Source organism: Suillus bovinus (assembly GCF_016758785.1).
Source record: "Suillus bovinus strain UH-Sbo-P2 chromosome Unknown EDB93scaffold_31, whole genome shotgun sequence".
NCBI lineage: Eukaryota > Fungi > Basidiomycota > Agaricomycetes > Boletales > Suillaceae > Suillus > Suillus bovinus.
Window position 1 is genome coordinate 198,498 of NW_024542087.1, and position 25,737 is coordinate 224,234.

The 25,737-nt window shown below is 47.8% G+C and overlaps 14 protein-coding genes across 14 annotated transcripts; 6 read left to right on the forward strand and 8 right to left on the reverse strand.

The window, feature by feature from the left end:
- Nucleotides 1-6: 6 nt before the first annotated feature.
- EDB93DRAFT_1337543 (uncharacterized protein) lies at nt 7-1,946 on the reverse strand. Its single transcript, XM_041455366.1, has 2 exons — nt 1,604-1,946; nt 7-1,551 (listed from the first exon to the last, which is right to left on the reverse strand). The coding sequence occupies exons 1-2, from the start codon at nt 1,805-1,807 to the stop codon at nt 247-249; spliced, it is 1,509 nt and encodes a 502-aa protein (XP_041307287.1). The 5' UTR covers nt 1,808-1,946; the 3' UTR covers nt 7-246.
- On the reverse strand, nt 1,947-5,789 carry EDB93DRAFT_1337544 (uncharacterized protein). The gene is made up of 10 exons (XM_041455367.1): nt 5,334-5,789; nt 5,117-5,279; nt 4,195-5,066; nt 3,673-4,052; nt 3,436-3,626; nt 3,220-3,388; nt 2,653-3,169; nt 2,406-2,603; nt 2,252-2,355; nt 1,947-2,189 (listed from the first exon to the last, which is right to left on the reverse strand). The coding sequence occupies exons 1-10, from the start codon at nt 5,746-5,748 to the stop codon at nt 2,160-2,162; spliced, it is 3,039 nt and encodes a 1,012-aa protein (XP_041307288.1). The 5' UTR covers nt 5,749-5,789; the 3' UTR covers nt 1,947-2,159.
- Nucleotides 5,790-5,870: 81 nt separating this feature from the next.
- EDB93DRAFT_1250838 (uncharacterized protein) lies at nt 5,871-7,073 on the forward strand (the record flags this gene model as incomplete). The annotated part of the gene is made up of 10 exons (XM_041453071.1): nt 5,871-6,024; nt 6,075-6,097; nt 6,160-6,261; nt 6,312-6,359; nt 6,412-6,501; nt 6,556-6,587; nt 6,644-6,653; nt 6,707-6,777; nt 6,826-6,891; nt 6,944-7,073. 10 exons carry the CDS (start codon nt 5,871-5,873, stop codon nt 7,071-7,073), a joined length of 726 nt encoding a protein of 241 aa, XP_041307289.1.
- Nucleotides 7,074-7,381: 308 nt separating this feature from the next.
- EDB93DRAFT_1321230 (phosphatases II) lies at nt 7,382-9,354 on the reverse strand (the record flags this gene model as incomplete). The annotated part of the gene is made up of 3 exons (XM_041454929.1): nt 7,382-8,483; nt 8,543-8,710; nt 8,762-9,354. The coding sequence occupies 3 exons, from the start codon at nt 9,352-9,354 to the stop codon at nt 7,382-7,384; spliced, it is 1,863 nt and encodes a 620-aa protein (XP_041307290.1).
- Nucleotides 9,355-10,565: 1,211 nt separating this feature from the next.
- EDB93DRAFT_1227082 (NADH-cytochrome b5 reductase) lies at nt 10,566-12,027 on the forward strand (the record flags this gene model as incomplete). Its single annotated transcript, XM_041451234.1, has 7 exons — nt 10,566-10,853; nt 10,926-11,007; nt 11,066-11,222; nt 11,277-11,691; nt 11,744-11,771; nt 11,825-11,885; nt 11,940-12,027. Coding segments are annotated over 7 exons (1,046 nt in total), but the record flags the coding sequence as incomplete, so codon positions are not given.
- A 466-nt stretch (nt 12,028-12,493) lies between these two features.
- Nucleotides 12,494-13,536, forward strand: EDB93DRAFT_1086050 (uncharacterized protein; the record flags this gene model as incomplete). The annotated part of the gene is made up of 5 exons (XM_041445953.1): nt 12,494-12,558; nt 12,614-12,704; nt 12,752-12,931; nt 12,986-13,046; nt 13,097-13,536. 5 exons carry the CDS (start codon nt 12,494-12,496, stop codon nt 13,534-13,536), a joined length of 837 nt encoding a protein of 278 aa, XP_041307292.1.
- A 525-nt stretch (nt 13,537-14,061) lies between these two features.
- EDB93DRAFT_1285151 (uncharacterized protein) lies at nt 14,062-15,130 on the reverse strand (the record flags this gene model as incomplete). The annotated part of the gene is made up of 6 exons (XM_041454497.1): nt 14,062-14,174; nt 14,230-14,455; nt 14,502-14,561; nt 14,612-14,711; nt 14,769-14,876; nt 14,939-15,130. 6 exons carry the CDS (start codon nt 15,128-15,130, stop codon nt 14,108-14,110), a joined length of 753 nt encoding a protein of 250 aa, XP_041307293.1. The 3' UTR covers nt 14,062-14,107.
- A 106-nt stretch (nt 15,131-15,236) lies between these two features.
- EDB93DRAFT_1085962 (uncharacterized protein) lies at nt 15,237-15,581 on the forward strand (the record flags this gene model as incomplete). The annotated part of the gene is made up of 1 exon (XM_041445946.1): nt 15,237-15,581. The coding sequence occupies one exon, from the start codon at nt 15,237-15,239 to the stop codon at nt 15,579-15,581; it is 345 nt and encodes a 114-aa protein (XP_041307294.1).
- Nucleotides 15,582-15,931: 350 nt separating this feature from the next.
- Nucleotides 15,932-16,941, reverse strand: EDB93DRAFT_1240825 (uncharacterized protein; the record flags this gene model as incomplete). The annotated part of the gene is made up of 7 exons (XM_041451801.1): nt 15,932-16,052; nt 16,104-16,198; nt 16,246-16,485; nt 16,535-16,598; nt 16,653-16,737; nt 16,790-16,845; nt 16,901-16,941. The coding sequence occupies 7 exons, from the start codon at nt 16,939-16,941 to the stop codon at nt 15,932-15,934; spliced, it is 702 nt and encodes a 233-aa protein (XP_041307295.1).
- Nucleotides 16,942-17,088: 147 nt separating this feature from the next.
- On the forward strand, nt 17,089-17,911 carry EDB93DRAFT_1070142 (Fcf1-domain-containing protein; the record flags this gene model as incomplete). Its single annotated transcript, XM_041444955.1, has 5 exons — nt 17,089-17,176; nt 17,226-17,315; nt 17,376-17,519; nt 17,585-17,739; nt 17,789-17,911. Coding segments are annotated over 5 exons (600 nt in total), but the record flags the coding sequence as incomplete, so codon positions are not given.
- A 378-nt stretch (nt 17,912-18,289) lies between these two features.
- On the reverse strand, nt 18,290-19,259 carry EDB93DRAFT_1086055 (polyubiquitin; the record flags this gene model as incomplete). The annotated part of the gene is made up of 2 exons (XM_041445956.1): nt 18,290-19,103; nt 19,156-19,259. The coding sequence occupies 2 exons, from the start codon at nt 19,257-19,259 to the stop codon at nt 18,290-18,292; spliced, it is 918 nt and encodes a 305-aa protein (XP_041307297.1).
- A 1,128-nt stretch (nt 19,260-20,387) lies between these two features.
- Nucleotides 20,388-21,838, reverse strand: EDB93DRAFT_1104329 (WD40-repeat-containing domain protein; the record flags this gene model as incomplete). Its single annotated transcript, XM_041447403.1, has 7 exons — nt 20,388-20,533; nt 20,584-20,837; nt 20,888-20,953; nt 21,000-21,102; nt 21,150-21,276; nt 21,327-21,490; nt 21,553-21,838. The coding sequence occupies 7 exons, from the start codon at nt 21,836-21,838 to the stop codon at nt 20,388-20,390; spliced, it is 1,146 nt and encodes a 381-aa protein (XP_041307298.1).
- Nucleotides 21,553-23,075, forward strand: EDB93DRAFT_1148712 (ARM repeat-containing protein). The gene is made up of 5 exons (XM_041449586.1): nt 21,553-22,113; nt 22,167-22,269; nt 22,329-22,711; nt 22,766-22,897; nt 22,956-23,075. The coding sequence occupies exons 1-5, from the start codon at nt 22,041-22,043 to the stop codon at nt 22,994-22,996; spliced, it is 732 nt and encodes a 243-aa protein (XP_041307299.1). The 5' UTR covers nt 21,553-22,040; the 3' UTR covers nt 22,997-23,075.
- EDB93DRAFT_1148715 (transmembrane amino acid transporter protein-domain-containing protein) lies at nt 23,076-25,655 on the reverse strand. The gene is made up of 11 exons (XM_041449587.1): nt 25,408-25,655; nt 24,889-25,346; nt 24,709-24,833; nt 24,520-24,654; nt 24,381-24,470; nt 24,100-24,310; nt 23,960-24,043; nt 23,825-23,899; nt 23,684-23,766; nt 23,605-23,632; nt 23,076-23,550 (listed from the first exon to the last, which is right to left on the reverse strand). Exons 1-11 carry the CDS (start codon nt 25,496-25,498, stop codon nt 23,191-23,193), a joined length of 1,740 nt encoding a protein of 579 aa, XP_041307300.1. The 5' UTR covers nt 25,499-25,655; the 3' UTR covers nt 23,076-23,190.
- Between the last annotated feature and the right edge of the window lie 82 nt (nt 25,656-25,737).

Genomic DNA, 25,737 nt, shown 5'->3' on the forward strand with positions numbered 1-25,737 from the left:
CATCTTAGCGATTGCCTTGTTCTTCGTTGGAAGCGGACAGACAAAATAAAAATTATGAACAAAACTACAGTGGCTATAGGTACAAAATAGAAAAAAATATGCCTGTACAATTATTGTCAATGAGGTATAACCCATAGAATAAGACTGGGTGGCCATCTAGTACACGTGGGGGGTGAACAAGTACACATACGCCACAATCCTGGGTTTTGTGATAAAATATACATTAACTAACAGAGGAGTCCAGAGTCATGATGTGAACGCCCATGCTCCAGGCATACTTAATTCACGGGATTTTTTGGACATCAAGAAACGTTCAACGTTAGGGTCGTCCAAGGTCATCGTAGACATGACAAATGCTTGAGATGGCAGCTGCGGAAGGGAGTGAAATGGACGTGGCAACGAATTGGGGTTCAGCGTGGATACGGGCAATGACGTTTTCATCGGCACAGGTGCTTTGACCGCTTCGTTAACGTTGGCGTCGACAGGCACTACTGGAAGGAAATCCCGCAGTCTGTGGCAAAGCGCATCGGGTGATCCATTTGGAATATGGACATCACAATCCAAAGCGCCACAGACCCTTTCCCCATCTCCGACATGTAAGTCCAACCAACTACCCATCATCTCGTACTCTTCCACTGACACGCCACGAGAATCGCATGAAGTGTTAAAGGTATGCCGTTCAGCTAGCCATGCAGTTAGGGCAACAGAGTCTGATGATACAAGACTACCCAACGAAGCTCGTGAGGCAGAAATATCGTTGATCGGAGAACCCGGGCAAACTGGGGATGGGTTCCTCGCAACCACTATGTAGTCACCCGCGGATGGGACAGGGTCGTTGTTGCGATTCGTCGTCTTGAGATCTGAACGCCCATAGGAGAGTTTCGGGATCTTGCCAATGCGCGAGACAACGCTTTTGACGCTCTTTAGGCCACTCTTAACCGATTTCTTCAAGCTCTTCCACGAATTGGAACGCCTTTCCACATTCGGTTGTGTTTCTGTGGTAGAATGCGAACACCATGGCTCTGGTGCGACAGCTCCATTACGCGAGTAAAGAGGTGAAATGGGCGATTCTGGCATCAATGGAGGAAGAATGCGTTGCCGTACGGCAGGAGACCATGGAACATAAGGACTATTTGGATGGTGGAAGGCGGGAACCCAATGCGGTCCTTCATAAACCTTTTTGTTCTTAGTTTTACGAACAACCACTCGTCGAGTAGATGAGGTGTGACTAGATGACTGACGGAACAAGATACTGGCTGGGAGGGAGCGGGAAGACTTGTTACGACACTGACTTGCAGGCGAAGGAGATGTCAACGAATGTGTGGTGGAAAAATTGAGAAAGGAAGGTAGCTGCAGTGTGGATGCAGAGGGCACAGGAGGAAGGGGGCGAAATGACTCAATATTGCACTGTAAGCGGTTGACACGAGTAACGGGTGGATCAGGAGGAACAAGGTTCTGTCGCTCCTCGCGGGGCTTCTCAGCAGCGGCAGGTTTTTCCAATGATTTAAACTGTATTTTTGAAGACCCAGGAGCGTGGGGGAGCTGGATTGACTATTCAGTGATATTTAAAGGCCAGGCCACGGGGAGTTTTTTTATTACATACATCATAATTCACAGCCGACAGTGTCTTGTCCGCAAGGGGTGGACGAGATACCCGCTGAGCCTTGCGCTTTTTGACCTTCTTGACCTTGAGGTAAGGCTCGCCGTCGAGGTTACATGTTGATACCGCAGAAGTAAATTTAGAAGGAGCGCTGATCTTCAAGATCATTTCGTCGAGTCCAGCAAGACGCCCAGAATAGTGAAACATGGATGAATGAATGTCGAGTGGTAACGAGTGTTAGAGACAGAAGGTTAGGCAAAAGAGAAATGAATGAATGAGGGCGCTAACACTCTAGTAGTAGTCGATATCACACCACCCCGGGGGCGACATACTTAACAAAGAATACCAAGTAGAGCTAACCAAACAACGCGTACACAAAAGAATATAGGAGACAAAAAGGATGATTTAATGCAAATTATGTAACAATGTAAATGACAATGCGCTCTGCTCTCAGTCTCTCACACATCGTGGGGACTTGTATCCGACAGAACTAAATAGTTCCGCGGAAATAAATCGCCTGGCTCCCACTGTGGGTGCCGCTCCCAAACATACGACTCTTTCAAGTTTCCTCTGAGTTGTGCTTCCACGCCTATATATGATTGACGTAATTAATACTCCCAATCATGCAGGTCTTGTTCCAGCCACACGCACCTCAAAAAAACGACGTCTATCAGTCACACTTACGCTCCTACAACTTGTGAGGTTCAACATTTGTAATTTAGGGCAGGTGTCGATGACAGAAAAGAGACCAGCACCTGCAACACTTCAACTACAATTCAAACTTCAAGATAACACGTCCGCTTACTGCTTATTTTTGTACCCGCTAGTTCTAACACCACAAGATTTGAGCAGCATGCCAAATAAGGCGTGGCATCATCATTCACACCAGTGTTGTTGAGAATGAGCTGTTCGAGTCTGGGTGGTTTGTTTTCGTCGTCTTGCGGCAAGAGCCCAGAAAGATCAAGCGACTGTAGGTGATGCACACCTGACATGTTGAGGTACTGATACAGAATTCAGGTACGACATAACTCAAAGAGCGATGAAACCAACCCTGCATTTCCTTCCGACGCATCGAATGAAGTACCCCAGGGCTTCGCTACGACGAAAGGTAGCCCCTAATTTTGTATTTCCGACCAAACTGATCTTTTCGAGTTGCCCAAAATCTTTCAACACGTTTGTCAATGACTCCAGCGTCTGGTCCGTCATCGTCATCGCAGAGGTATTTCCAATAGCTACTGACGACCCTTGCCTACCTCCAAGTGCCCCGAGAGCCAGAGATTTGATGCGAGGAAGGCTAGAGATGAGTGCCACGACATCAACGCTGGAAATCGCAGTAGATGTCAAGGACAGCTTTTCTATTCTCGCCTCTACTAGCATAGCCGGCAGTAGTCGGTGAATATGCGTGAAGGAGAGGTCCAGCCGAGTGAGGTTCGGACAACGGGCCAAAAAGGGACTAATTGAGCTTTCTGAAAGGTCCAACTGACGTAGTTTTAATGTTTGTATATTCCTCAGTATGAAACTCTTGTCTGCGAATACGGCAGAAGATAATTTGGCAAAGGTTGCATCAGTCTAGGCTGCAATAAACCAACAGTTCGAAAAAGTTCAAGCCACTTACTCACCCAGTTCGGTATCCCGGCAAGCTTTAGCACCTTAAGCTCAGAACACGTTTTCAGGAGTTTGACGAGTGCCACAGGCGGGACAGCGGTATAATTGAAGTTCACAGTCAAAAGCAAGGGGCAAGACCGTGCGGCAGCTTCCGCAGTGGCGGACCCCACTTTGACGCAACCACTGCAGAAAATCAGGGCCTCCAAACCGCAGTTGTGAATTACACTCACCGAAGAACCAAGATTCTGAGGGACGGCATGGATGGCAGGACAGTCGCAAAGACAGAATCAGCAAATTTAACGAATCCCGTAAGATGTAGTTCATGCAGCGAATTGCCAACTGCAGCAGTAGCCAAAATTGTGATCTTGTTTACTCCTGGGAGGTCACTGGTCAGTACAATCGATGGGCCTCGTAGAAAATACTGACAGAAGATGAGTAATATATCGGGGAGCAAGGAATATGCATACGGAAGTTATCATTGCGCTGGTAAGTAGTTGTGGACAGAAGGATCTCAGCATAGCGAACAGTCCGGGCACCAGATTGTCGGGCATAAGCTTTAACCACTTGAGCGTGCTTTCCCAGTCATCACGAGTGTCGTGTAGTGCCCGCAGGTTCGTGACGAAGGAGCGCGCGCATAATACGGAAAGGTTAGGAATCGCGCCTGTGGATGGCACAAAGCGCGTGGAAAAGGCAGATGCTGTGGAGAGGCTCGGTGCGAGATTGACCTGACCATCATCCTGGGTTTCTGCACCAAAGGCGGGGACTCCTGCCCTCCGTCGCTTTGCAAGTCGTTGGGAGGTTTCCGCCTTCCGTTTGGACATGAGAGTGATTCTCGAGACTGAACTTTCTGGTTTGAGTAATTATCACATAAGTGGTATATGGACTACATGTACCTAATTATAAGCAATACCAGCTGTCTGCAAGTAGTACCATCCAAATACCAGGATCAATAATGGTTATCGACGAGTACCAGTTCATTCACGCCAAACCCCAAAGGCCGAAGCCGGAAATCACAGCTCCAATTAATCCTACACTGGCTCTCCATACTACCTTCTCTATTGACTTGGTGCACGGTGTCACTGGACGCCCAAACCAAGAGAACACTGTGCAAGGTACTCGCACAACAAGTTGGAGCACGTTGAATGGAACCGGAAAGTAATAAGGTTCATACTGGATAAGGGCTTCCACGAATGACCTGCGTGCGTGCAACCCGATTTCTCGTGAGTAACGATCCCATTTACTTGTTAAGGCGGTTGATAGTGCCGTTGGGAACATCGCTAAGGTCACGGCAAGTCCACCCAATAATAACATGATGACAGTGATGAAGAGGATGAAGAATGAAAATCGGCTATCCATCGGAGCTACTTCCAGAGAGTTTGTTAACACTGACAGGGGAGTGTCGACGAGCGAAGCGGATACAAGGAATATCGCGAGTAATAGGACCGGAAAGAAAAAGAGGGTGACCGGTATGACGATGCGAGTTGCTCCGTGCGAAAGCAACGTAGAGAGGGGTATGGTGCTCTCAGGCTTTATTGCGAAGGGTAAGCCGGGAGAGTTAGGGAGGTGAAGGAGAAATAGCTGGAGTAGGAGGGCAATGTGAAGCACAGAGAATGAGGCACTTCCAGGGAAAGGGACAGATGGAAGAGTCATAACGAATGCGGGGAACACAAACATCGCCGGTAGAGTATGTATTGACCACGATCGAGCAAGGGATGCGGCAGACATGAAAGTAAGAGCAATCTCTCGAGTGCCTTGCTCACTTTGTCCTAGGGTTATGCGGAAGTGTGGTGGATACAACAGGTAGTGAATAAGTGAACCCATAAAGACCAGTCGGCCCAAGAAATCAATGAAATGCAGAATTCTGTGAATGGTGTGAGGATTACACATGAAAATTCGTATCTGCGGCCATACCTGGGTGTCGAAAGTGCATCAAAGTGTCCTATCAAACTCAAGCTGCGATCCCGCGCGGATTCAGCTTTCATCCCATATTTCCAATACTTGATGACTACGGCTTCTACGATGGGGTGCGTAAGAAGCTCCGGAGGAGTATGGTCCCCCGTCAACATATCGATTACTGCCCAGCCATGATTGTGAATCAATTATTGGAGATATTGCGCTCGCCGCTAACCTCTCGTAGTTCTGTACCCCGTATCTTTCAGAGGAAAGGCTGTCCAAAAGATAGTTTGGATGGCAGAAGAACTGCTATGATTCAGGAGGAATTGGTTCAATATTTCGCTAGCACGTCGTCCAGTGTCCTCAGTGACAGACGAGGCGTCTCTGGCATGTTGCCAGTTTTCCCAGATATCTGAAGAGTCGTTCAGGGCACCGTAGTGTGATTCATTAAAATGTAGTTGGACAAGCAACATAAATGCAGTCCGCTCCGCATCAGATGGAAACCTATATTGCGAATCCAGGGTACCATCGGCATTTAAGCCTCCTGAGCGGTACCGACACACCGCGGGAAGTACAGCAGGACGTTCCGTGAAACTAGGTGACGCTGGTAACAGAGGAGTAGCTTCGTCGACCTGCAGTGTTTCATTCATGAGTAGTAGTGTGGGTAACTAAACACGTTGTTGTGCAACTTGTGATCGACAAACACAAACATACCCTAGGTCAGGGATATGAGCAAGTCGATCGTCAAACCACGCCTTGAACTTCACCAACAATGAGCACGAACACTCCGTTGCTACAAACGATCGAACCTGACGATCCTTCGATAGCGCAAGTTCCGTCCAGAAACACGACGTCCAATGTCCGACCTGCTGTCGTTTTGACACCTACCAACAATATGGCCTCCACTCCAGCCGATGCAGAATCAGGTTTGTATGCCATAATCTCTTATTTTGTTGTCTTTAATAGCGATTCACAGGCATTACTGGTATATTGAAACAGGTCTGAATCCAAAGCAACACGTTGACCCTGAGTCACTGTTGGACTGATTCTTAACTACTTAGTCTGCCCATCCTGCAGCTTTGTTTTGCCTCTATTTCTTCAGGATATCCGCCATCGTCGTGTACATCCTATGTGGACTGTTTACGAACAATTACGTTCTTTCTGTGAGTAGCAGACCTTTTGAATGTTCGCATTCCTCACCAGTTGCGCGTAGACGGTGGTGGTAGTTATCTTACTTGCCATGGATTTCTGGAATTGTAGAGTGAGCTTTCACGAAGCTCGTTGACTCTGACAACCGACTAAGATGCGCAAAGAACGTTTCTGGACGTACCCTTGTCGGCCTGCGTTTCTGGAATCAGGTGGACGACGACGGGGAGAGCTATTGGGTATTCGAGAGCAGAGATGTACGAGAGAATTTATATATCTTCTGTGCCAAGCGTCTCATTCCTTGCTGCTAGCCCTCAAGACCAGCAAATCCAGTGGATGCCAAGTGCGTATTATTTCCATTAACAAAGGTCGAGTTTACCCTTACCATGGTGCGAATAGGATGTTCTGGGTAAGTCAGAACTTCTGACGTTCAGGCTTATCACCTGCACATACACTTTGCAGATAGCCCTTTATATGTTTCCGGCACTCTGGTTGCTGGTCTTTGTAGTCTCCCTTCTCCGTTTCAGTCTCTCGTGAGTTGGAAAGAAGTGTCCTCAGTTGGTTGCTTACCACCTAGCCAGGTTTTTGCCTATTGTGGCTCTAGCGCTTGTCTTTAATTTCACCAATGCTGTTGGATTCACCTATGCGTCAGTCTTATTCCTCCTTATGTGACCCGATGCTCAGAAACGTCGCTTTCAGAGACAGGGATGCAAAACAAAGGTGGGCCAATAGTATGGCATCTTCTGGATGGAATTTTGGAATGGGGGGCATAGGCGGGCAGATCCTGGGCGGCGCGATGAAGAACAGCGTCGGGAGATTGTTTGGATGAATGAACATTCATCATACTTGATTCCGAAGGCGGGTTGTGATATAGCTAGTGTTACACAATTGCGAAAGTTGCAACGATAAATGCTGAGTCCAAATGAAACTAATGAACACGAAGATGAAAGCAAGCAATGGACACGAAGATGAAAACAACAACTTTAAGGACCAACACGAAATGCGAACAACGGCCTACGTAACAGCTCTAGATGGATTGATACAACATGCGTCACTTGTGCCTTGCTGCCAACGCATTCGCGTATGGAAGCAGATGACATACAACATGACGAATGTAAGGCCACAGACCAATGTCGTTTACTCAACCCCAACCCAACCTCGTGCATCGACGCGAGAATATGCCGTTGTTGGTGCCACCGAAGTCCCGACGCCAATGTAAGACTTCATACGGCCGTGAGAGCGAGAGGTTGATACTCGAGGGGTGTGTTGCGATGGGAATGGGTAGGCAGTGTTCTGCATATTGGACGTTACAGTCATAGTAGATGGGGTGCGCAATGCGGTCGTCAGATGCGTGGGTGAAGGCGGGAAGACGAACAGAGTCTGAGAGGGCGTCGCAGCAATAAGTTGTCGTGGTGGGATAGTTTTTTGGGGAAATGTAAATTGACTGGCGTTTCCGCGAAGTTTGAGCGGAGGTGGCGCTGGTTTACGAGCTGGCGTCCGGCGACGGGTACGAGGTGTCTCTTGACTGTCTTGTACAGCGATGGGTGTGATGGGGGAAGGGGGTACCGGAGGCAGTATGCCTAACGGCGGCGGTCGCCGCTTGCCCTTGCCCGCGGGGAAGTTGAAAGTTGATTGCACTGCCGTACCGGGAGGTTGATGAATATTGAACGTAAGTTTCGTTGCAGGTGCCGAAGGCACGGGATCAAACGATTTGCTTCGTAAGGGTGGGCGATGAAGCGAAGCTTTACAAGACGAAGGTTGAGTACTAGGTTCGCTCGTGCCAGGCGATTCGCTGGACAATGACAAACACGGACTTCTTCGGGGTTCGGTGGCTTCATCGAAGCCTCCACCAATTCCTAAAAGCTCTTGCTCCTCGTCCGCTTCAACTAAATCCTCGCTTAGGACGCTGCCGGTGGTATGGATGCTGGCAACTGAGCCGGTTCGCTTGCGTCCATATCGGCTGCGCCACGCCAGACCCATGCCCACTCCCGATGAGGAAGCAACGGAGGATACCGAAGGCTTCCTTGCGATTATGCGTTCTTCCATAGCCCGGTCGAGGTCTTTAGCCTCCTGTTGGATAGCATCGTCTCTGTCATCCGTTTCGTCATTACCGTACGCGTTACGGCGACGACCCCACTCCTTTTCTTCGTCACTGATGAAAGAAGACTTGTCTGATTCGGCGGGCGAGGGACCGCCGCCTTTGAGGGCCTTTTCATATTCCAATAATTGGTAAATGAGACTAAAATTAAAACAGCATTGAAGTCGAAGGCGAAGTGGCGAGAATCGAGGCTTGCTTACGACATATTTGGACCAACATGCTTACTTTTCTCTTTTACAAATGAGTATGCTGCTTGCATGCCTTTCAGCTGCCACACCTCAGGGGGTACGTTAGGTAAACACATGGCAGCGGCGCGCATTACAAGAGCGATAACCAGTGTAGCTGAGCGGGAGATGCCACATTGGCAGCTACACATGACATGAGGACCATAAATCCGACACATCTACGAAACTACGCACTGGATGAGTACGCCTTCATGACGATTGAGTGCGGCATCTACAAAAGCCATAGCAGTAGGAAATCCTTCCTGAACGAGGTCTGCCTGTCCGTGAGACCAAGACAGTTTCAAGTAATGCATGCCTGGACGCCCAGAGGGAATATGGGCAGGGTAATATGTCGATGTCGTGGATTGCATTGCTTTGGATGCGTTGGAGCTAAGATTGGGAGTTGATGCGAAAGGTCGCAGGGGTTGCGCAGTAGAAGAATCAAAGGGTGACGTGACTTCCTTTGCAACGTTGAGGATCGCCTTGATCCGGAGTTCCAGGAGGCCAGGCCAATCTCGCGCATTGTCCTCAGAACCAAGCCAGATCCCAGGAAGAATTTGAATGGGACCATTTACGTATGGTGCGGTTGGGGAACCATCTTCATCTGTTCGATGAAGGACAGTAGTGATGCTAGTATTTGGCAAGGAGAGCACCGATGGGCGTCTGGGACGAATAGCCTGATGGAGGTCTTGCTGTGTGTCGACAGCACTGAGGGGATCTGAGAGTGGTGAGACGAGAGAATTTGAGGAAGATTGAGCCGATGGAAGATTAATTGAAAGATTTTTCATGTTTCTGAGTGACCTTGGTTTTTTATGTGCAAGAAGCTGAGGGCTTGATGCGGAATCGGAAGCGGAAGAAGAGGGGACAGATGGAGAGGTGGCCTCGTCCGTTGCGAGGACTATAAGGGGACTGTGTTGAGCAGGAGTGTCAATGCGGAGGGCTGTGGGGGGACATCTTTTGCGTGTGGCCATAGATGGCGCCTGGACCAACTGCGGTACATATTGATTTTCGGTAGATTGCATGACAGGAGTCAAAGATATGAATTACACGACCAGCGTGTCACCTTGCCTGCAGGTGATTAGATTGATCAAGTTGGAGTCGAGAAGATCTCCGTGATTCTTGACCACAAGGTTCAAGTGGTATGAAAATATAAAGATCCAGTAAAACAACAGAGGGAGAAAGAAAGAAAATAAGAAAAGTGTCGGATACCAGGAACAAGTAGAGAGAGTACAGGATAAAGTGTAGTTACATAATCATAATACAAGTCTCTTTGTACTTGTTGGCGGTCGCAGTGACCACAGCCCCCCATCACTATAAGCGTGGTGTCCTCCTTTCCGATCGCTTATGCCGGCTCCGCTACTTTCATAATGTCGGCGGACGTTTAACGTTCATGTATTTCAGTTCCGGTTGTTCAGACGAGGACTCAACCACACACATTGTAGTTGACTCCACGAAGCTCCGTCTACAATGCTGCGGCGTATCGATCCGCGTTATCACCCAATCTCCTTTCGCTTTCAACTTAAAATGGAACAGTGGGAGACTTGGTAGCCGTAGACATGCCCGAGCTTGACATCCTGGGCGGTGGCGTAGATGCTCTGCCTCTATGGACACCGGTAAGAAGCCTATCTTGACGAGACCAGAGCACCCCATTTTCGGTGTTATTGAACGCAACAACTCAGTATTAGTTCCCACTTGGCTGGCATGTCACGACAGTCCTGGCATAACCCTTCTCGACCTCTTATTACCCCATGCCCCACACCCCGCTTACTTGTTCCCAAGTTTTGAATCTCTTCTAAGTAACATTATAAATATAATGCGTGACAGATTCGAGCCATGGATTAACCTGTTGATGTAACTTCTCGTGTGAGGACAGAAGTTTGCTTAAGCGTTTCCTGAGCCCATACCTGTGATCAGACCTGTAGGCTGCGATCACGAGGGGACAGACTCGGAAGCTTTGCAAGTACGTATGCGGTGTTAACGTGGTGCTTATGAAACCTTAACATGAACCGTCAGCAAGCTCTGTTCGTCGTCTCCTTCCTTTCAACCTTAACTGTCCTTGTACTTGGCTTTCATTGGCTGCGAGTACAGCTAAGGGAAGCTGGTTACGACGTCTCACGACTTATACTTATTGGATTAGAACCAAAATTCGATACCAACCAGTTGCCTGATCATACCAGCAACACTCTAATGGCGTTCGGAATCGACAGTTCATACACACAAGTGATCGCTTTGGCACTCGCGGTCGCCAGCAGCGTGTTCATTTTTGTCAAATTCGGCTCTTCATCGAGTGCGTTTGTGGTCTGAATGACCGTTTCATGCTCTTCGGCACCGTCTTTCCGCTAACGTGTTTCCAATGTAGAACGAAAGCCAGTACTAAACCCCCAGGTTTGGAAAGAGTTCTCACTCAAGGAAAAGATCGTCATCTCGCCCAATACCGCCATGTGCGTTCAATTGCATGTCCTTCATGTTAACCATTGAATGACCGCTGTCACCGCTTAGCTACCGGTTTGCCCTGCCTCACCCGCAGGATGTCCTTGGCCTCCCCATTGGACAGCACATTTCGGTCTCTGCAGAGATCAACGGAAAGGACGTCATGCGTAGCTATACCCCGACTAGCAGCGATGATGACCTCGGCCACTTCGACCTTCTCATCAAAGTAAGTCGCCGTTTTCACCTATGACTTGACTAGCCATTCTTATTCGGGCTGCAGTCATATGAAAAGGGCAACATTTCGCGCTACGTCTCTCTTCTTAAGATCGGTGACAAGGTCCGCATTCGTGGCCCGAAGGGTGCTTTCAAGTATACCCCCACGCTGTCTCGCGAGATCGGTATGATTGCGGGTGGTACCGGTATTACGCCCATGCTGCAGATCATCCGTGCCGCCTTGAAGAACCCCGAAGACAAGACGAAGCTCAGCCTTATCTACGCCAATGTCAGCTTTGAGGACATTCTTCTTAAAAAGGAGCTCGATGCTCTCGCTGCAGCCCACCCCAAGCGTTTCCAGGTTTACTATGTGCTCAACACTCCTCCGCAAGGTTGGAATGGTGGCACAGGTTTTGTAACCAAGGACCAGATCGAAAAACACATGCCTCCGTCAAACCACGATATCAAGGTCCTTATGTGTGGTCAGTCAGATGATGTTTGTTCTTACACGTTTCATTGATGATTCTCCCACAGGTCCACCACCGATGATCACCGCCATGAAGTAAGTGGGATTGGTATTTGAATTTGACCAACATATTGACAAACGCTTCATAGAAAACATCTTGCGGAGCTCAATTACTCTGCTCCTCGCACGATCAGCAAATTGGAGGACCAGGTGATTAAGCCACTCTCAAACGTCGATATTCCGTTGTCTAACACCACTTGGCAGATCTTTGCTTTCTAGACACGTTTTGGTTTGCCTTGAATAGATTTGTCAATGTAATCGATCTAATACAATTGGCACTTGATTTGACACTAGCAGGACGTGGATTAAAGCGCTACCTCGTCTGACGAAAGGCACAGTCCCTGACCATCGCGTAGCCACACGGACTCGTCGGTCTGATTTTGAATAAGCTCTAATCCCCTGTGTCCTAACGAGTGCGGGTAGCTACATGCGAAGTAGCTCGAGCGCTCTGGATGACAGTCGGTTTTGCACTGAGAATCTGGGCCCACCGGACTACACACTCCGAACTGAGGCGAAACTATATTACACTGCCATAACTCCTTGATACCCTCAGCCTGTCAGCTTCAGCAGTGTTTCGGTCAAAGCTAGCTTACAGAACCTGTGATTCCTAGTCACTACTGTAACAAGTTACTCGCCTGACTAACATGTTTCAGACCGACTAGTTAGGCGGCGACATAAGCATAAGGTTGTTCCATGAGTCGGCCAGCATCCTCACTTGACTCCCATATCATTCCAATATTGTATCTTCACATCGCCAAATGTCCAACCCCATCCTTCACACATTTGGTCCTTCCGTCTGGGCTGCCGTGCCAGAGCTCGCCTTGTGAGCTTCTGCTTTCCTGATGTTCCATACCCAAGCAACGCTAATGTCATCCTAGGATCGAATTGGGATATGACCAAGATGATATCGAGAAGAAGGTCGTGAACCTCGGGGAGGGCGAGAATTTCGCTCCTGCCTTCTTGAACATCGTAAGCTCTCATTGTACAGAAATATCGATCGCTTATCACTCTACCAGAATCCGCAAGGGACATTGCCAACCCTTGAAGCAGGAGGAAAGGCATACACCAGTACTGCTGAGGTGACATCGTACCTTGTGGCACACGCTAGGAACCGTGTCACTGTCGCCCCCGGGACTGACTTCATCAACATAATTCATGAAGAGCAGTACGATCCAAATTTCCTCATACTATCAGCTGTATGATACATTCCAAGTAATTAGCGTATGTTTTATTGACAAATTGGTCTTCAGCGCCACGACGAGGAACTGCGAAGCAGAGCGTCTGGATTTGCTATGACGTTCGTCCAAAACCGTAAGTATTGCATAGCTACCCCTGTATCTAGCTTATCTTATCCGCCCTAGGTCAAAACGCACTGGCTAAGCACGCACGAACCTCCCAAAGCGCTGAGCACCGGGAGTTTTACGACACAAAGATCGCTGAGAACGGCAAGATTCTGTCAATCTATCAGTCCAAAGCGCCAGAGAACGTCAAAAACAGCTTCTTTGAGTCTTCTAGGACTCATTGGGACACAGTGAAGGCCTTCATTCTGGAAGAACTCCCGGAAATTCTTCCGGAGAGCGGTTTCCTCGGAGGTGACGAACCCGGTGAAGATGACTTCCATCTTGCAGCCTGGTTGGCACGCGTTGTCTTCGTTGCTGGTGGGGAGGACGCGAGCAAGGATGGTGTACGTGCTATTGAGAAGGAGCTGGGTAAGCCGACTCCAGACGAAGTTGTGACATACTGGACAGCATGGAGTGGACGGAAGAGTTGGCAAGAGGTTTATGCCAAAGGACTGCATTGAATTGTCCTAGATCATGGGTCAACCAGATATTAATGACGAGAAATCGTATACATTATTTTTTAGGGAGGAGAAATCTCGCTATATGTGGCGGTGAGCTCAACCGTGTTCCGCGTTTACTGTCATGCTGTCACGAAACATGTTCATTTATACGGAAATTTACCAACAGTACGCAGGTATGTGATGGAAATGAGTATCAGTGATACTGCGAAGGATCGCGACTACATGTTGAAGCCCGCTATGAGAACTGCAAGACTCTTCACCTAAGAGACCATACCAAACGTTTGGGAAATCAGTGATACATGAGATGACAGCGAGAATTCATACTTCTACTCTGGCTTGTCTGCACCACTCCGGGATGTCTCTCATTGATGGCGACTGCCCTGCGAAGGTTTATTACCGTTTGAATAAATTAGGTAGTAGGTAGCATATGGGCTTGGAAGTACTTGCGTACATGTTAGTCAGATATGGCGGGTGCGATAGAATATTCAGCGGGGGACAATCCATGCGATAGAGTACAAAGATAATGAGTCGATGGATGTGGACCGACTGTGTATCATTTAGGACCTGGCCTTCATGACATCACGCTATTCGTTTGCATCCTGGACTCTTCCAGCATCTCCGACCTGCACTCCCACAACCTGTTGCGCGACAGTCAATAAGATGTCGCTAGACAAACATTGGAATGATACGCACATCTGTAGAATGGAAGCAGCAGCGTCCATTCCTCGCTGGTATTCTTCTTCCGTCGGTTCCCTGTCCACCGTTCGCGCAAGTTGTATGGCTGAATCGTAGTAATGCAAATCCGAGAGGCCATCCTCATCCTTTGGCAGGAGTGGCAGAAGAAACCTAAAATGATACAGCATGCGTGCATGGGGCCTCAAATTTGGGTGACTGGGTATAACGAGACGCGCTCGGGCGTCTGACAAAATCAAAACCACATAATGTGCAGGAGTAGTGTTGCTCACCAATTTCCGCGATCGTATCGAGAAGAGCACGTCGGAAACGGATACCGCTGAGTTTAGTTCCTGGCGTGCGTTTGGAAATCAATGATCAGGAAACATGATTCCATGCTTACCTGGTCTACCCCACCCACTGTGGACTATGTTACGCGGCTGTGATTCATATGCCACCAAGCAAGAACGCGCAAATTCTTGTGAAACATACTCATGAACGGGCTTTGTAGATATTTAGAGCACACGCCTACATCTGAAAACACAATAATACTGACACACCTGAGGAACTTCCCTCCGAACGATCGAATGGTGCGTCTTCGCAATCCTCTGCAATCGGCGACGCACTGCAATTCGCCGTTTCACGCAGAGGGCGATGGATATGACGCACTACAAACAATTGAATGGTACCGTCATGAGAAGCCACCTACATTTTGCAAAAAAAGGCTTACCACAAGCAAGTACGTTGCTGCGATGATCACAGCATCCCAATTGTTTGTCCAAGACCTGATAGGTGAAGTCCTGACAGCCTGTGACAACAACAAGGCACATGATATGGCAAAGAAACAACCAGTGACAAGAACAAGGAGTGCATAGCAGATGTCAGAGATCCAAGCTCGCGCTCGAACTGATGGTTTTCGCATTCAACTAGTAATAGTGGCATGTACAAAGTGTCTTGTGGCTTCGACTGCTTTGTATTACGTAAAATTGGACCCAATACTCGGCGAGTTATGACTTAGGACAACTTACATGACGACTTCTACGGAACCACCCTACTATCTCTTGGTGTCTCATTCGTCTTTTCAGCACAACCCAGGTCTTACTTCTAACTCCCTCGCCCATGCAAGCATAGAATATCGCTACGAGGACGACTCGCCTCTGATGCTCTTGTCGCGTCATCCTGACGAGCATGTCCTTGTGTTAAATCATGATCCAGCAAAGGGAGGCATACCAACGGTCCAGAGCACATCCAGTCATATGGCTGTAACAGGCATCAAGGTATCTGTAGCACCTGGCGCTAGCGCCAACGAGGACCACAGCACGAACGATAATATGTATGTTCTAGAAGTGACATCCACTTCTGACGACCAGTAAGTGGTGCTTGTTTTGCTAGATGACTAGATGAGACCTTAGTTTTCCTCCTTAGCTCGAGCATGGAGTCATCTCATGTCTACTTGCAGAATCCTCAAGCAATAATTGCTCGGTTCAAACAGAGGTCTGCTTAGTTTATTTGTTCAACCTCTGGCTCTATAATCTCCACAGAAATACGGTGCTTCGTTGCGTTTTCGATTACCCTGGAATTGGGAGGGTTGGTGGTGTGGTACCATCTCTGTCTGGCTCACAGCCCAGATCACCGGGTCGTCCGACGTAGTTTCATGCATGTAATACATCATATTCCAACCATAGCCCCCTCCCCCCTTCTATGAGGAATGTAGAATTATATATCATCGGCGTTTATTGCCTTTGCCGCCTTTCCGTTGTTGAAGCGTTGAAGAGCCTGTATTGGACTTTGCGACAGGTGTGCTTGATTTAGTTTCTTCGCCAGCAGATAGAAGGGCGGATAACCTATTGTGTATATGCACGTCAACTCGTGGATTGCATACAATGGATACGTACCCTCTGGGATCCCCATTCTGGATGGACTTTTCTATACTCGTAGACATCCCTTGTTGTCCTTTCAGTCCGTCGAGTGTTTCTGGGTCCAATTGTTTCTACACCGGTATAAAGCTAGAAAGCAAATCATACACGTAAAGCTTACCACGATATAGGGCATTGCAAGCATCATCACGCCAGTCAATACCATGATCATCATCATTGGACTCTGGAACATCCCCAAGAGATTGAAGGATTCGCGAGGCGAGAAGTATCTGTTCTTGTGACGGGGGGTCAGCATAACTGGATAGGGAAGGCTAACGGATGTTGTCGTAAGAAGAGGAGTGCCGAATATGTACGGTCGGACTTCTGGCAGAGTCTCGGAAGGAGAGACATCTATCCGAACCTGGGTGGGTCTAATGAGCACCGCCCAAAAACACAAAGAGAGGGCTTACATGGTCAAACGAATAATCATGGGATAGTACGGAGAGAACATATGTTCCTGGGGGAACATCTAGTCTGCGCAAGTTCGAGGTGGAGATGGGAACGTGCTCTGGGGAAACTCAGCCTTACATTGAAAAGTTTCCATTGCGTGTCACGCGTCCAGACATCTTTCCTGCATCGAGAAGGACCTTGGCAGATGCAAGCGCCCCGTAGTCTGGTTACTGCAATGTGAGATGTATGCTACGCAGTCCGTACGGAGGACTCACTAGGACACAGCTTATTCCATTGTATGTACCCGTGCAAGTCCACGGCAAATATGATACTAGAGAAAACAATAAGTTGAGTATCAGAGACAAAACTATTTGACTTGCCTTGACCACGAGAGAAGGAAGCCCAACAATGAAAGGATGCGCACCATCTTTATTACTTACTTATCCACGCGTCCACTGAACGCTTCAACTTGGCGGCTGCGAGTCTCTGTGGACAACAACACCAAACAACAGATCAAAATCTACTGTCTAGAGCAAGTCTAGAGTCTCTGCTCGCAACAGCGTTTCGACTCACGATGCGTCAAAAGCGGGCTAAGACATACCGCAAACTTATGCATCTGTATTCCATGTCTTTTGGATTCAGACAGCCTTACCAAATTCTCGGTATGTCCACAGTGTGACAAACAATTGCATCACCCTAAGTCCTTCACAGTTGACTCAGAAATGTGCCAATTAGCTATAGATGCCAAGCTGGATCTAATCAAACAGTTTTCTAATGTACTCCACGGAGATGTGAAACCAAGTGAGTCCTCTCGCACGCCCGCAATGTCGTTTGCTAAACATCTGACAAGTGTGTTTTCAGTGATCACGCAATGCTGTATGCACGAGCTGTATCTCCAAGGAAAAGTGCGGCAACCTGCCGTCGACCTCGCAAAAACGTTTGAACGCCGCAAATGCAACCATCGAGAGGCTATCACCGGAGACGCATGCCTATCGAGCGTAGTAGGTGCGATCCGTCTCATCTCTATGGTCCATCCACACAGGATCTGATCACTGTCCCTACTCACCAAGGGGACGCTAACAAGCACCGGTATGTTGTCGCTACGCAATCGCAATCCCTGCGCGATGGACTGCGCATCATACCTGCGGTACCTGTAATTCACATAAATCGTGCAGTCATGATACTCGAGCCACCGAGCGAAGCTACGCTAAAAGCCAAGGAGTTGGTAGGAGCTGTCAAAATACACTCAGGTCAGAACTTAACGTTGCTGCTAGACTGAAGAACAATCCCTTCGTCCATCTGCCCCAGAGCTTGCGACCGTACCCCGAGATAAAGCAGTGCCAAAGAAGAGGAAGGGTCCAAAGGGGCCCAATCCCCTGAGCGTCAAGAAGAAAAAGAATCCAAATCCAGAAGCCTCTGCTCGACCTTCGCAAAAAACTAAAGCGGAGCCATCAGATCCCTTGAACACTGCTGAATTGCCAGGCCAAAAACGGAAATGCGACTATCAGGATGATAAGTACGAAGAACAGAGTGTAAAAATGATCGACGCAGCCCAAAACACGACCAGATCGAGGAAAAGGCGTAGAAAGAGCCATGCTATTCCCTCGTCTCCGCCATAATACTAGGTAGAACGTTAATCTTATTGTGTTGCCCGATTTATCATGGAAGGTCGACTTCAAGTTTGGCAAATTGTTGCGGATTCAAAGTATCATAGAAAGTATGTGGGCAATGGTACAGTATCCGTAATGAAAGGCATGCTACGATAACGCTCAAAACTAACAACCACCACGAAGACGCAGCACAAGGTGAAGAGTACTTTCCTTCTGAATGTTATAATCAGAAAGCGTGCGACCGTCTTCCAACTGCTTTCCGGCAAAGATAAGACGTTGTTGATCAGGGGGAATGCCTTCCTTGTCCTGAATCTTCGCCTTCACGTTGTCGATGGTATCGGATGATTCCACCTCCAAGGTTATGGTCTTGCCCGTGAGGGTCTTGACAAATATCTGCATGCCTCCACGGAGACGCAGTACAAGGTGAAGGGTAGATTCCTTCTGAATGTTGTAATCTGAGAGTGTGCGACCGTCTTCCAACTGCTTTCCGGCAAAGATGAGGCGTTGTTGGTCAGGAGGAATGCCTTCTTTGTCCTGGATCTTCGCCTTCACGTTGTCGATGGTGTCGGAGGACTCGACTTCCAACGTGATGGTCTTACCCGTGAGGGTCTTAACGAAGATCTGCATGCCTCCGCGGAGACGCAGGACCAGGTGAAGGGTGGATTCCTTCTGAATGTTGTAATCTGAGAGTGTGCGACCGTCTTCCAACTGCTTTCCAGCAAAGATGAGGCGTTGCTGGTCAGGAGGGATGCCTTCCTTGTCTTGGATCTTCGCCTTCACGTTGTCGATGGTGTCGGAGGACTCGACTTCCAACGTGATGGTCTTACCCGTGAGGGTTTTGACGAAGATCTGCATGCCTCCGCGGAGACGCAGGACCAGATGAAGGGTGGACTCCTTCTGAATGTTGTAATCCGACAGCGTGCGACCATCTTCAAGCTGCTTGCCAGCGAAGATAAGACGCTGCTGGTCTGGAGGAATACTGCAACACAACCGTCAGTTGTGAGTTTCTATCTGTGAGATGGCATACATACCCCTCTTTGTCTTGGATCTTGGCCTTAACGTTATCGATGGTATCAGAAGACTCGACCTCTAACGTGATGGTCTTGCCGGTAAGGGTCTTGACAAAAATCTGCATCCTGTAAACTCGTCGTCAGCCTCACATACATGTAGAATAGTAAGCGATCGAGAACTAACTTGGAACTGAGAGTATGAGGAGGTTGTAAGTGTCGATGGACGTTAACGTTAATCACAACTGGATGAGTAACGCACTTATATACTGCGAAGCGGAGTTTAAATAACCCCATACACGTCACTGGCCCACAGCTTGCCTCTTGTGTCATATGCACCGCCGACAGGCTATCCTCGGAATCCCTTGCTGAGCCCACATGACTATCAAATATTTTTACTACAGCCATAGGTTCCAAAATGTTATCTATTACGTGGGTGAACGTTGAACTGTCACGCTGCATATTGATCCCGAGTTTCAGCTGATGATCAGTCTTCATTCTTAGATCTTAGGTCTTGTTCCAGTCGATATCGAGCATAAGCCTGATAAGCCTGAGACCTCCAATTAGGGTGCATCTCCGGCCTCATCGGTAGTGTCAATATTACATTGCATGAATTCCCCGCCTTCCCTGCAGGGCTGAAATTTGCTGTATTCACGTGAACTATGCCGTCCATGAAGCCTGAACTTTGTCTCTACAAGGTATGGTATGATTTATGTTCGAGCAGCTGATAAGGCCGATCTTACCGATGACTCTCAATGGTATAGGCTCAAACAGATCTTGCCGTCCGCATATACCAAGGTGAATGCGAGTCGATGTCAATGAAGGCTGCGTGACAGTGCGGCAATCAGGACTTGAATATTCCGTGTCTCAAGCAGCCGCCCCTGACTTTCGTTGAGGAACAGGGATGGGTTGGCATCAGGAATAGATGTGATAAATGAGAGATCCTGTGTCGGTTGAGAGGCACAACGACACAATGAATCTCTGATCCGTCAGTGAAGGTGAAGTGTCAAGATATTTCGCCGCCGAAAATGCTACAAAATAATTCTCTTCCATTGTTGCTCAGTCCAGGTGTGGAGAGTAGAGTGTGACAGACCGCACAGCAAACACATTTAAGAATATGCAGGTTTTTTGCGGGCTACAAACATGTTACGTCCAACCAAGGCGTGAACTTTTCAATGCAAACGACTGTAAACGCCCAAGTTGTTCTCAAGATTAATCTTTGAACTCCGGTGTCCGTAAGTTCTGAACGAGTCAACTCATTCATCATACCACAGCCTGATGGTGAGGTCTTTCTCCATTGAAGCAGAAGCCATGATGTTACGAACAGGATGAGTCTGAGCGGTAAGTTCAGTTTGTGAAGCTCGTGTCAAGGCTTTTCTTACCGCAATCGCTAAAACAGCGTCTGCGCAATCCACATCAGCTACTGGACACAGTGGAACCAAATAAATGTACCTCTGTGGCCCTCGAGGACCTGTAGCACTTCACGACTCTGCAAGTCCCATATATATATCTTTGCGTCCTCGCTACCGCTCACCACGTATAATCCTCCCGTGGTGCTGAAGCAAGTGAATAGACAATATGTCCTGTTAGTGTGACCAGTGTACGTTTTGACGCAACGTGTCTTCTGGTAGTCCCAAAGCCTAATTGTCGAGTCCTGAGTTGCTGATAGAATGAATTTCGAGTTCGGAGAGAATTTGACGTGTGAACTCAAATCACCGAGTCAATACCACGCAGAAGAATGACAAAAAGCATTCACCATATGGGGTTATCGTCATCAACGATAGTCTTCAAACACTGTCCGGAATCAGCATCCCAAATTCGTCTACATTTCGTCAGAGAAATACCTTGCAATAGCCTGATGCACCTACATTAGTCCATCCATCGCACAGGATACTATGAGCGTTCCGTCATGATTGAAACTGACAGCAGTCACAGGATCAGAGTGGGCAGGAAGAACCTTTAAGGATTTCCCTAATAACGTTCAACTGGTATCCAATGCATAAGTCAAATCTACAAACCTCTTGCTACATCCCAGACGCGAACAGTTTCGTCATATCCCCCGGTGACCATCAGATTAGATCGGGGGTTGAAGTTAACACAAAAGACGAAATTGGTGTGCCCCAGTAGGGTTTTCACAGCAGAGTTCTGAAATAAAAGGTTTGATGACAACCAGGACTGAAGTAGAGGCAACGCACCGTCTCTAAGCTCCAAAGTATAACACTCTTATCGTCTGATGCGGATGCAAGAAATTCTCCATCGTTGGACCAAGCGACATCATTAACACCCTCAGTATGGCCTTCGAAAGTTCTCAGTATCTCTCCTGAGTATGCATCCCACAGCTTTACTAGTTTGTCGGCGGCTTGCTTCCAAAGTTTTCAGGGTCGACAGCGCGCAAATAATGAGGAGGGGAAAGAGACGCACCTGACGAAGCAAGCATGGTGCCGTCTGGACTGAACTTGAGGGAGGATATTGCCATAGTGTGTCCGCTCAGAATGTACTTCACTGCATATTGTGGCCTCGATCTATCTGTCTCCTGCATTAGTGCATCTGGAGCAGGCGTAGACTGCATGCGCCCGTTCGAAAGGTGATGTTCTGAAGTTGTTTCCTCGACCTCTTCGTCTACTAAGTTCTCGTTTGGCACGACGGTGTCAACTTGTGAGGCGTCTCCGTTAACCCCGTTCATCGAACAATTGTCTTCGACGGCCATGAGAAACTAAAAGTTGCCAGATGAATAAAATGTGAGTCCCCAGTTTGCTAGCACTACGTACCTGCACACATGTACGATGGACAACTACGAAGAGGACTCAGATCAACTGTAGATCAATTAACCGAAATCCCGGTGTCTGGGGTCTACCAACTTTTTAGTTTTTCCTCTTCCACTACACATATCCTTCAAAAACAACGTGGAGATGGCAGCAACAGCAGCGTGGCTTTCGCCTCCTTCACGGACAGAGCTTATTGAAAATCTGGTATCTGGTGTTGGTGCGTGATTATAAACTCTTCGCAATCGGTCTGGCACTCATATGCAATCCCAGACCGCTACAATCCATCAAATGTCGGTATTCTCGAGGATTACCTCTACCACCAGATCCGCAGCGAGGAGTATGACTGCCTTGCTAACTTAGCTATCTTGAAGCTGTAAGTTTTATATGATTCATATAGCCAGCTCAAATATAAATACTTTGGCTTGGTCGCAGCTACCAATTCAACCCTGACCTCTTCAATCCCGACGTTGTCATTAATATCCTCCTCAAAGCTCTTACAGCAGAGCCTTTTCCAGACTTCAACCTCTGTATATCTCTCCTCGATGATCGGCCGCCAAATTCCACGCTCGAGGAGCCCGACCCATTGCCAACGCTTCTGCCGCTTCTCATGAATCTCTACAACCTTCTTCACCAGTGTCGTTTCTCTGCGTTTTGGACTCTGTACCGGTCCGATGAGTTGGAGGTTATAAGAGAGAATTACACAGTAGAGTGTGCAGGATTCGAAGATGCCATCCGGGAAGTCGCCGCGCGATCAGTAAGGGCTACTTTCACGCGGATCAGCAGTGAGAGGCTGGGAACCTATGTGGATCTATCAGGTTTGTTATGATCCACGTGTCGTTTCTGTTCAGCTATTGATATTATTTCTATAGGACCAGAGTTAGAGGCATGGATCGCAAAACAACGATGGTCATTTGATTCCTCGACTGGCGTGGTCAGCATACCGCCAAACCCTGACAATCAGATTGAATCGGTCGTCATTCAAGAACATATCAAGCTTCCACGTGAGTTTCTATTTGCTGCAACTTTTGGACCGCGGTCAATCTACTTGATTTTTTGTAGAACTCAGCAAGGTCATTTCACATTCTGTACAGGTCAAATGATGACTTGCCACGGCAATATTCGTGTACACTGTACATTACCCACTTAATATGATCTCGATGGATGTGATGCAATTGGACAACGATATTGTATGATATCACAGAAAACGCAAGCAAAAAGGCAAAACAACATGAAGTTTACACAAAGGGCGCTAATAAACTACCAAAAGGATATCTTTGCGAAGCCAGACAAGACTTCATGTGGTCCAAAATGCAGCGAGTGTACCCCAAGTTGCCATCACAATCGCTATTGTGAGCAATAAAACATCGACCAAACTACACCTTCCCTCAAGGGCCATTTTGGCTGATATAGGACCAATAACGCAGATCATAAAGGCTGAGAATGAACCGAGAAAGGCCATAAGGGAGCTAAACTCTGGAACGAGGATCGACACCAAAATAGACAACGCGGGAACAGAGATACGCTCGACAATAAAGAATAGACGATTCAAAAGCCGACGGGCCGTAGAAAGCTGAGTGTCCAGCTGGGGTTTGGTGCTACCTTGAAACGGCGCATGATTATCTATGCCAAGCATGATTTCGAGGATGACATTGAGCTAGACGGAAGCACATCATTTTTTAGTTCTCTAGGATAAGTGCATATCACTCACTGGCCTCGTGCTGAGAGGAAACTTTGTGCTGTTCACAGAAGTGTCAGTGTAGAAAAGGAAGGGAGCTTCTGAAACTCACATAGGGGTTGACACCAACGTCCACATTGCAATTTCATTGATCCAAGGGGTATAACCAGCAGTATTCATGAGGTCCTTACTGATCTAAATGCGTCATCAACGTCTCGGATTGTCATCCAAAAGTTGAGATTATAAGGCTCACTTCGTCGCTCACGTTCCGTCCGAACATCAAATACCCAGCATAACCAATGACCCCGTAAATGAATGTGGTAATGACCTATTGAGATTGGGAAGTGGTGATCAATAAGTTGAAAATACTGTTGAAAAATGTACTCACGAAGGCCCAGTTGATCATATGATCAAACTCAGAAGGATGAACCATATCACGGGCCAACGATGGTATTACAGCATGGCCAGAGAACTAAAACGTTGAAATGAGTGACATGTCTCGGGAACAGAATGCAAGATGAGACATACGCCAGCCATAAACAAGCCAAAAGCAATTCCAAGCTCTGTCATAGAGTCAGTCCCCCATGACGTTGCAGCCGGACTCCAGAGACTGCCAGGAGCATCTGGCTTAGAAAAGCCATCTATGAAAACGACAAGAATGATAAAGAGCGTCGAACAGATGCCAAATAGCGAGGTATAAGAGAGTATAGACAGGGGTAGAAAAACCATTGGTGCCAAGCTATCGTTCAAAAGGTCAAGGAACAGGAGCCATGAGAATTGTGTTGGCAGCATTAGGAAGCAACACTTACACAACTATGGACGCGATTTTAAACGTGCCTGAGGAATACGCTGGCATGATTTCATGCATAGAGTCAGCGGCTAGAGTGACGAAAGCAACGCTAAAGAAACATCGACAGTGCGACTACGTCATTTAGAAAACACACTGACCTGACGGCAAAGAGTTCAAGACAAAACATGATCGTGGTCAGGGCAATCGATTTTGGACCAAACGCCTTGCGGCCAATGTCGGCGTATGACCTCAAACGAGGGTCCTCCACGATGATTCTAGCAAGAATCTTAGCACTGTTGCATGCGGTGAGTGGGAGGACATGATAAAATAGTGCGAGATCAACCGACGTATAGCAATTCAAGAAGCCCATAAATACAATGAGAGCTGTTCCACCGATCCAACCAGCATATGCGAAAGCTAGGGGCTCGGATAGCATTCCAATGCCCAATAATATCGCAATGCTGTTGAATAGCTGAGTGATCAACAGGATTTATCAGAAACGTTTGAGATCAAATAACATGACCTACTGTCTGCCCGTAGGTACTTTGACCTCCGTAGTTGTGTGGTTTCCTTAGGGTACCGGACGACTTGCGCCGTAGTAAAGACTGATCTGTTGGGTCGTGTGACTCTCCCCCGACGTACGTATCTGAATTAGATCCCCCATAACTGACTTGATTGGAGATGGGAGATGCTTGGAGTAAAGGAACAGCTTCATCACTGGTTGATTGATCGAGCTGACTTGCACTAGTAACAGTGATTTCCCGTTTATCAACAGGCTGTCGGGGGATAAAAGTTCGTGCACGTCGCACGACTGGACGCGACGTTTCGTCCCAGTCCCAGAACTCTGTCATGTCATCCCTGGGTATCGGAGCTAACTCGCCTTCCTCGTCATCTTCTCCAACGCGAGCCTCTTCATCCGATCCCTCGTCAAAAAAATTAGCGTTATATGGTATATTTGAACTGGCAAAGAATTGGGAGCGACGGTCTGCATTTGGAGTGAGACTGACTGTAAAGTTTAAACCAGTAGGAGCAAATTCAGTACGCACATGAAGCAATGACACCCCTCATGCTGCCTGTGGAACTATCTACAGAGCTAGAAGTGAAGGGTATTCCTGCACGCGATGTGTAGGACGTCATTTTGAATGTGGGACACTGCTTGCAATGACAAGGGCATAAATTTGCAGTACTCGACAGTTTATCTAAGATTTAGAACAGGAGATCCGGGCGAAGCTTGAATAACGGAATAATCTTAGCCGAGCCCGGCAAGAAATTTTATTGACATTTACATGACATGGGTAGTTTGGCGATCACCATAGAAAAGACTAACTTAGGTGATGCGGCCTTAAATTTTACTATTCCATATATATATTTATTTA

Bases quoted from the DNA above. Each gene is read 5' to 3' on its own strand.
- EDB93DRAFT_1337543 (XM_041455366.1), bottom strand. From the start codon at position 1,807: ATGTTTCACTATTCTGGGCGTCTTGCTGGACTCGACGAAATGATCTTG. The intron at 1,552-1,603 runs GTATGTAATAAA...ATCACTGAATAG, and splicing joins TGTCGGCTGTGAATTATGAT to TCAATCCAGCTCCCCCACGC.
- EDB93DRAFT_1337544 (XM_041455367.1), bottom strand. From the start codon at position 5,748: ATGAATGAAACACTGCAGGTCGACGAAGCTACTCCTCTGTTACCAGCG. The intron at 5,280-5,333 runs GTTAGCGGCGAG...ATGGCTGGGCAG, and splicing joins GGGGTACAGAACTACGAGAG to TAATCGATATGTTGACGGGG. The intron at 2,356-2,405 runs GTAAGCGGACGT...GAAGTGTTGCAG, and splicing joins AGCGGGTACAAAAATAAGCA to GTGCTGGTCTCTTTTCTGTC.
- EDB93DRAFT_1148712 (XM_041449586.1), top strand. From the start codon at position 22,041: ATGGCAGCAACAGCAGCGTGGCTTTCGCCTCCTTCACGGACAGAGCTT. The intron at 22,114-22,166 runs GTGCGTGATTAT...ATGCAATCCCAG, and splicing joins AAATCTGGTATCTGGTGTTG to ACCGCTACAATCCATCAAAT. The intron at 22,270-22,328 runs GTAAGTTTTATA...GCTTGGTCGCAG, and splicing joins AACTTAGCTATCTTGAAGCT to CTACCAATTCAACCCTGACC.
- EDB93DRAFT_1148715 (XM_041449587.1), bottom strand. From the start codon at position 25,498: ATGACGTCCTACACATCGCGTGCAGGAATACCCTTCACTTCTAGCTCT. The intron at 24,471-24,519 runs GTCAGTGTGTTT...ATGTTTCTTTAG, and splicing joins CTTGAACTCTTTGCCGTCAG to CGTTGCTTTCGTCACTCTAG. The intron at 23,633-23,683 runs GTGAGTTTCAGA...TTCTGTGAACAG, and splicing joins ACGTTGGTGTCAACCCCTAT to CACAAAGTTTCCTCTCAGCA.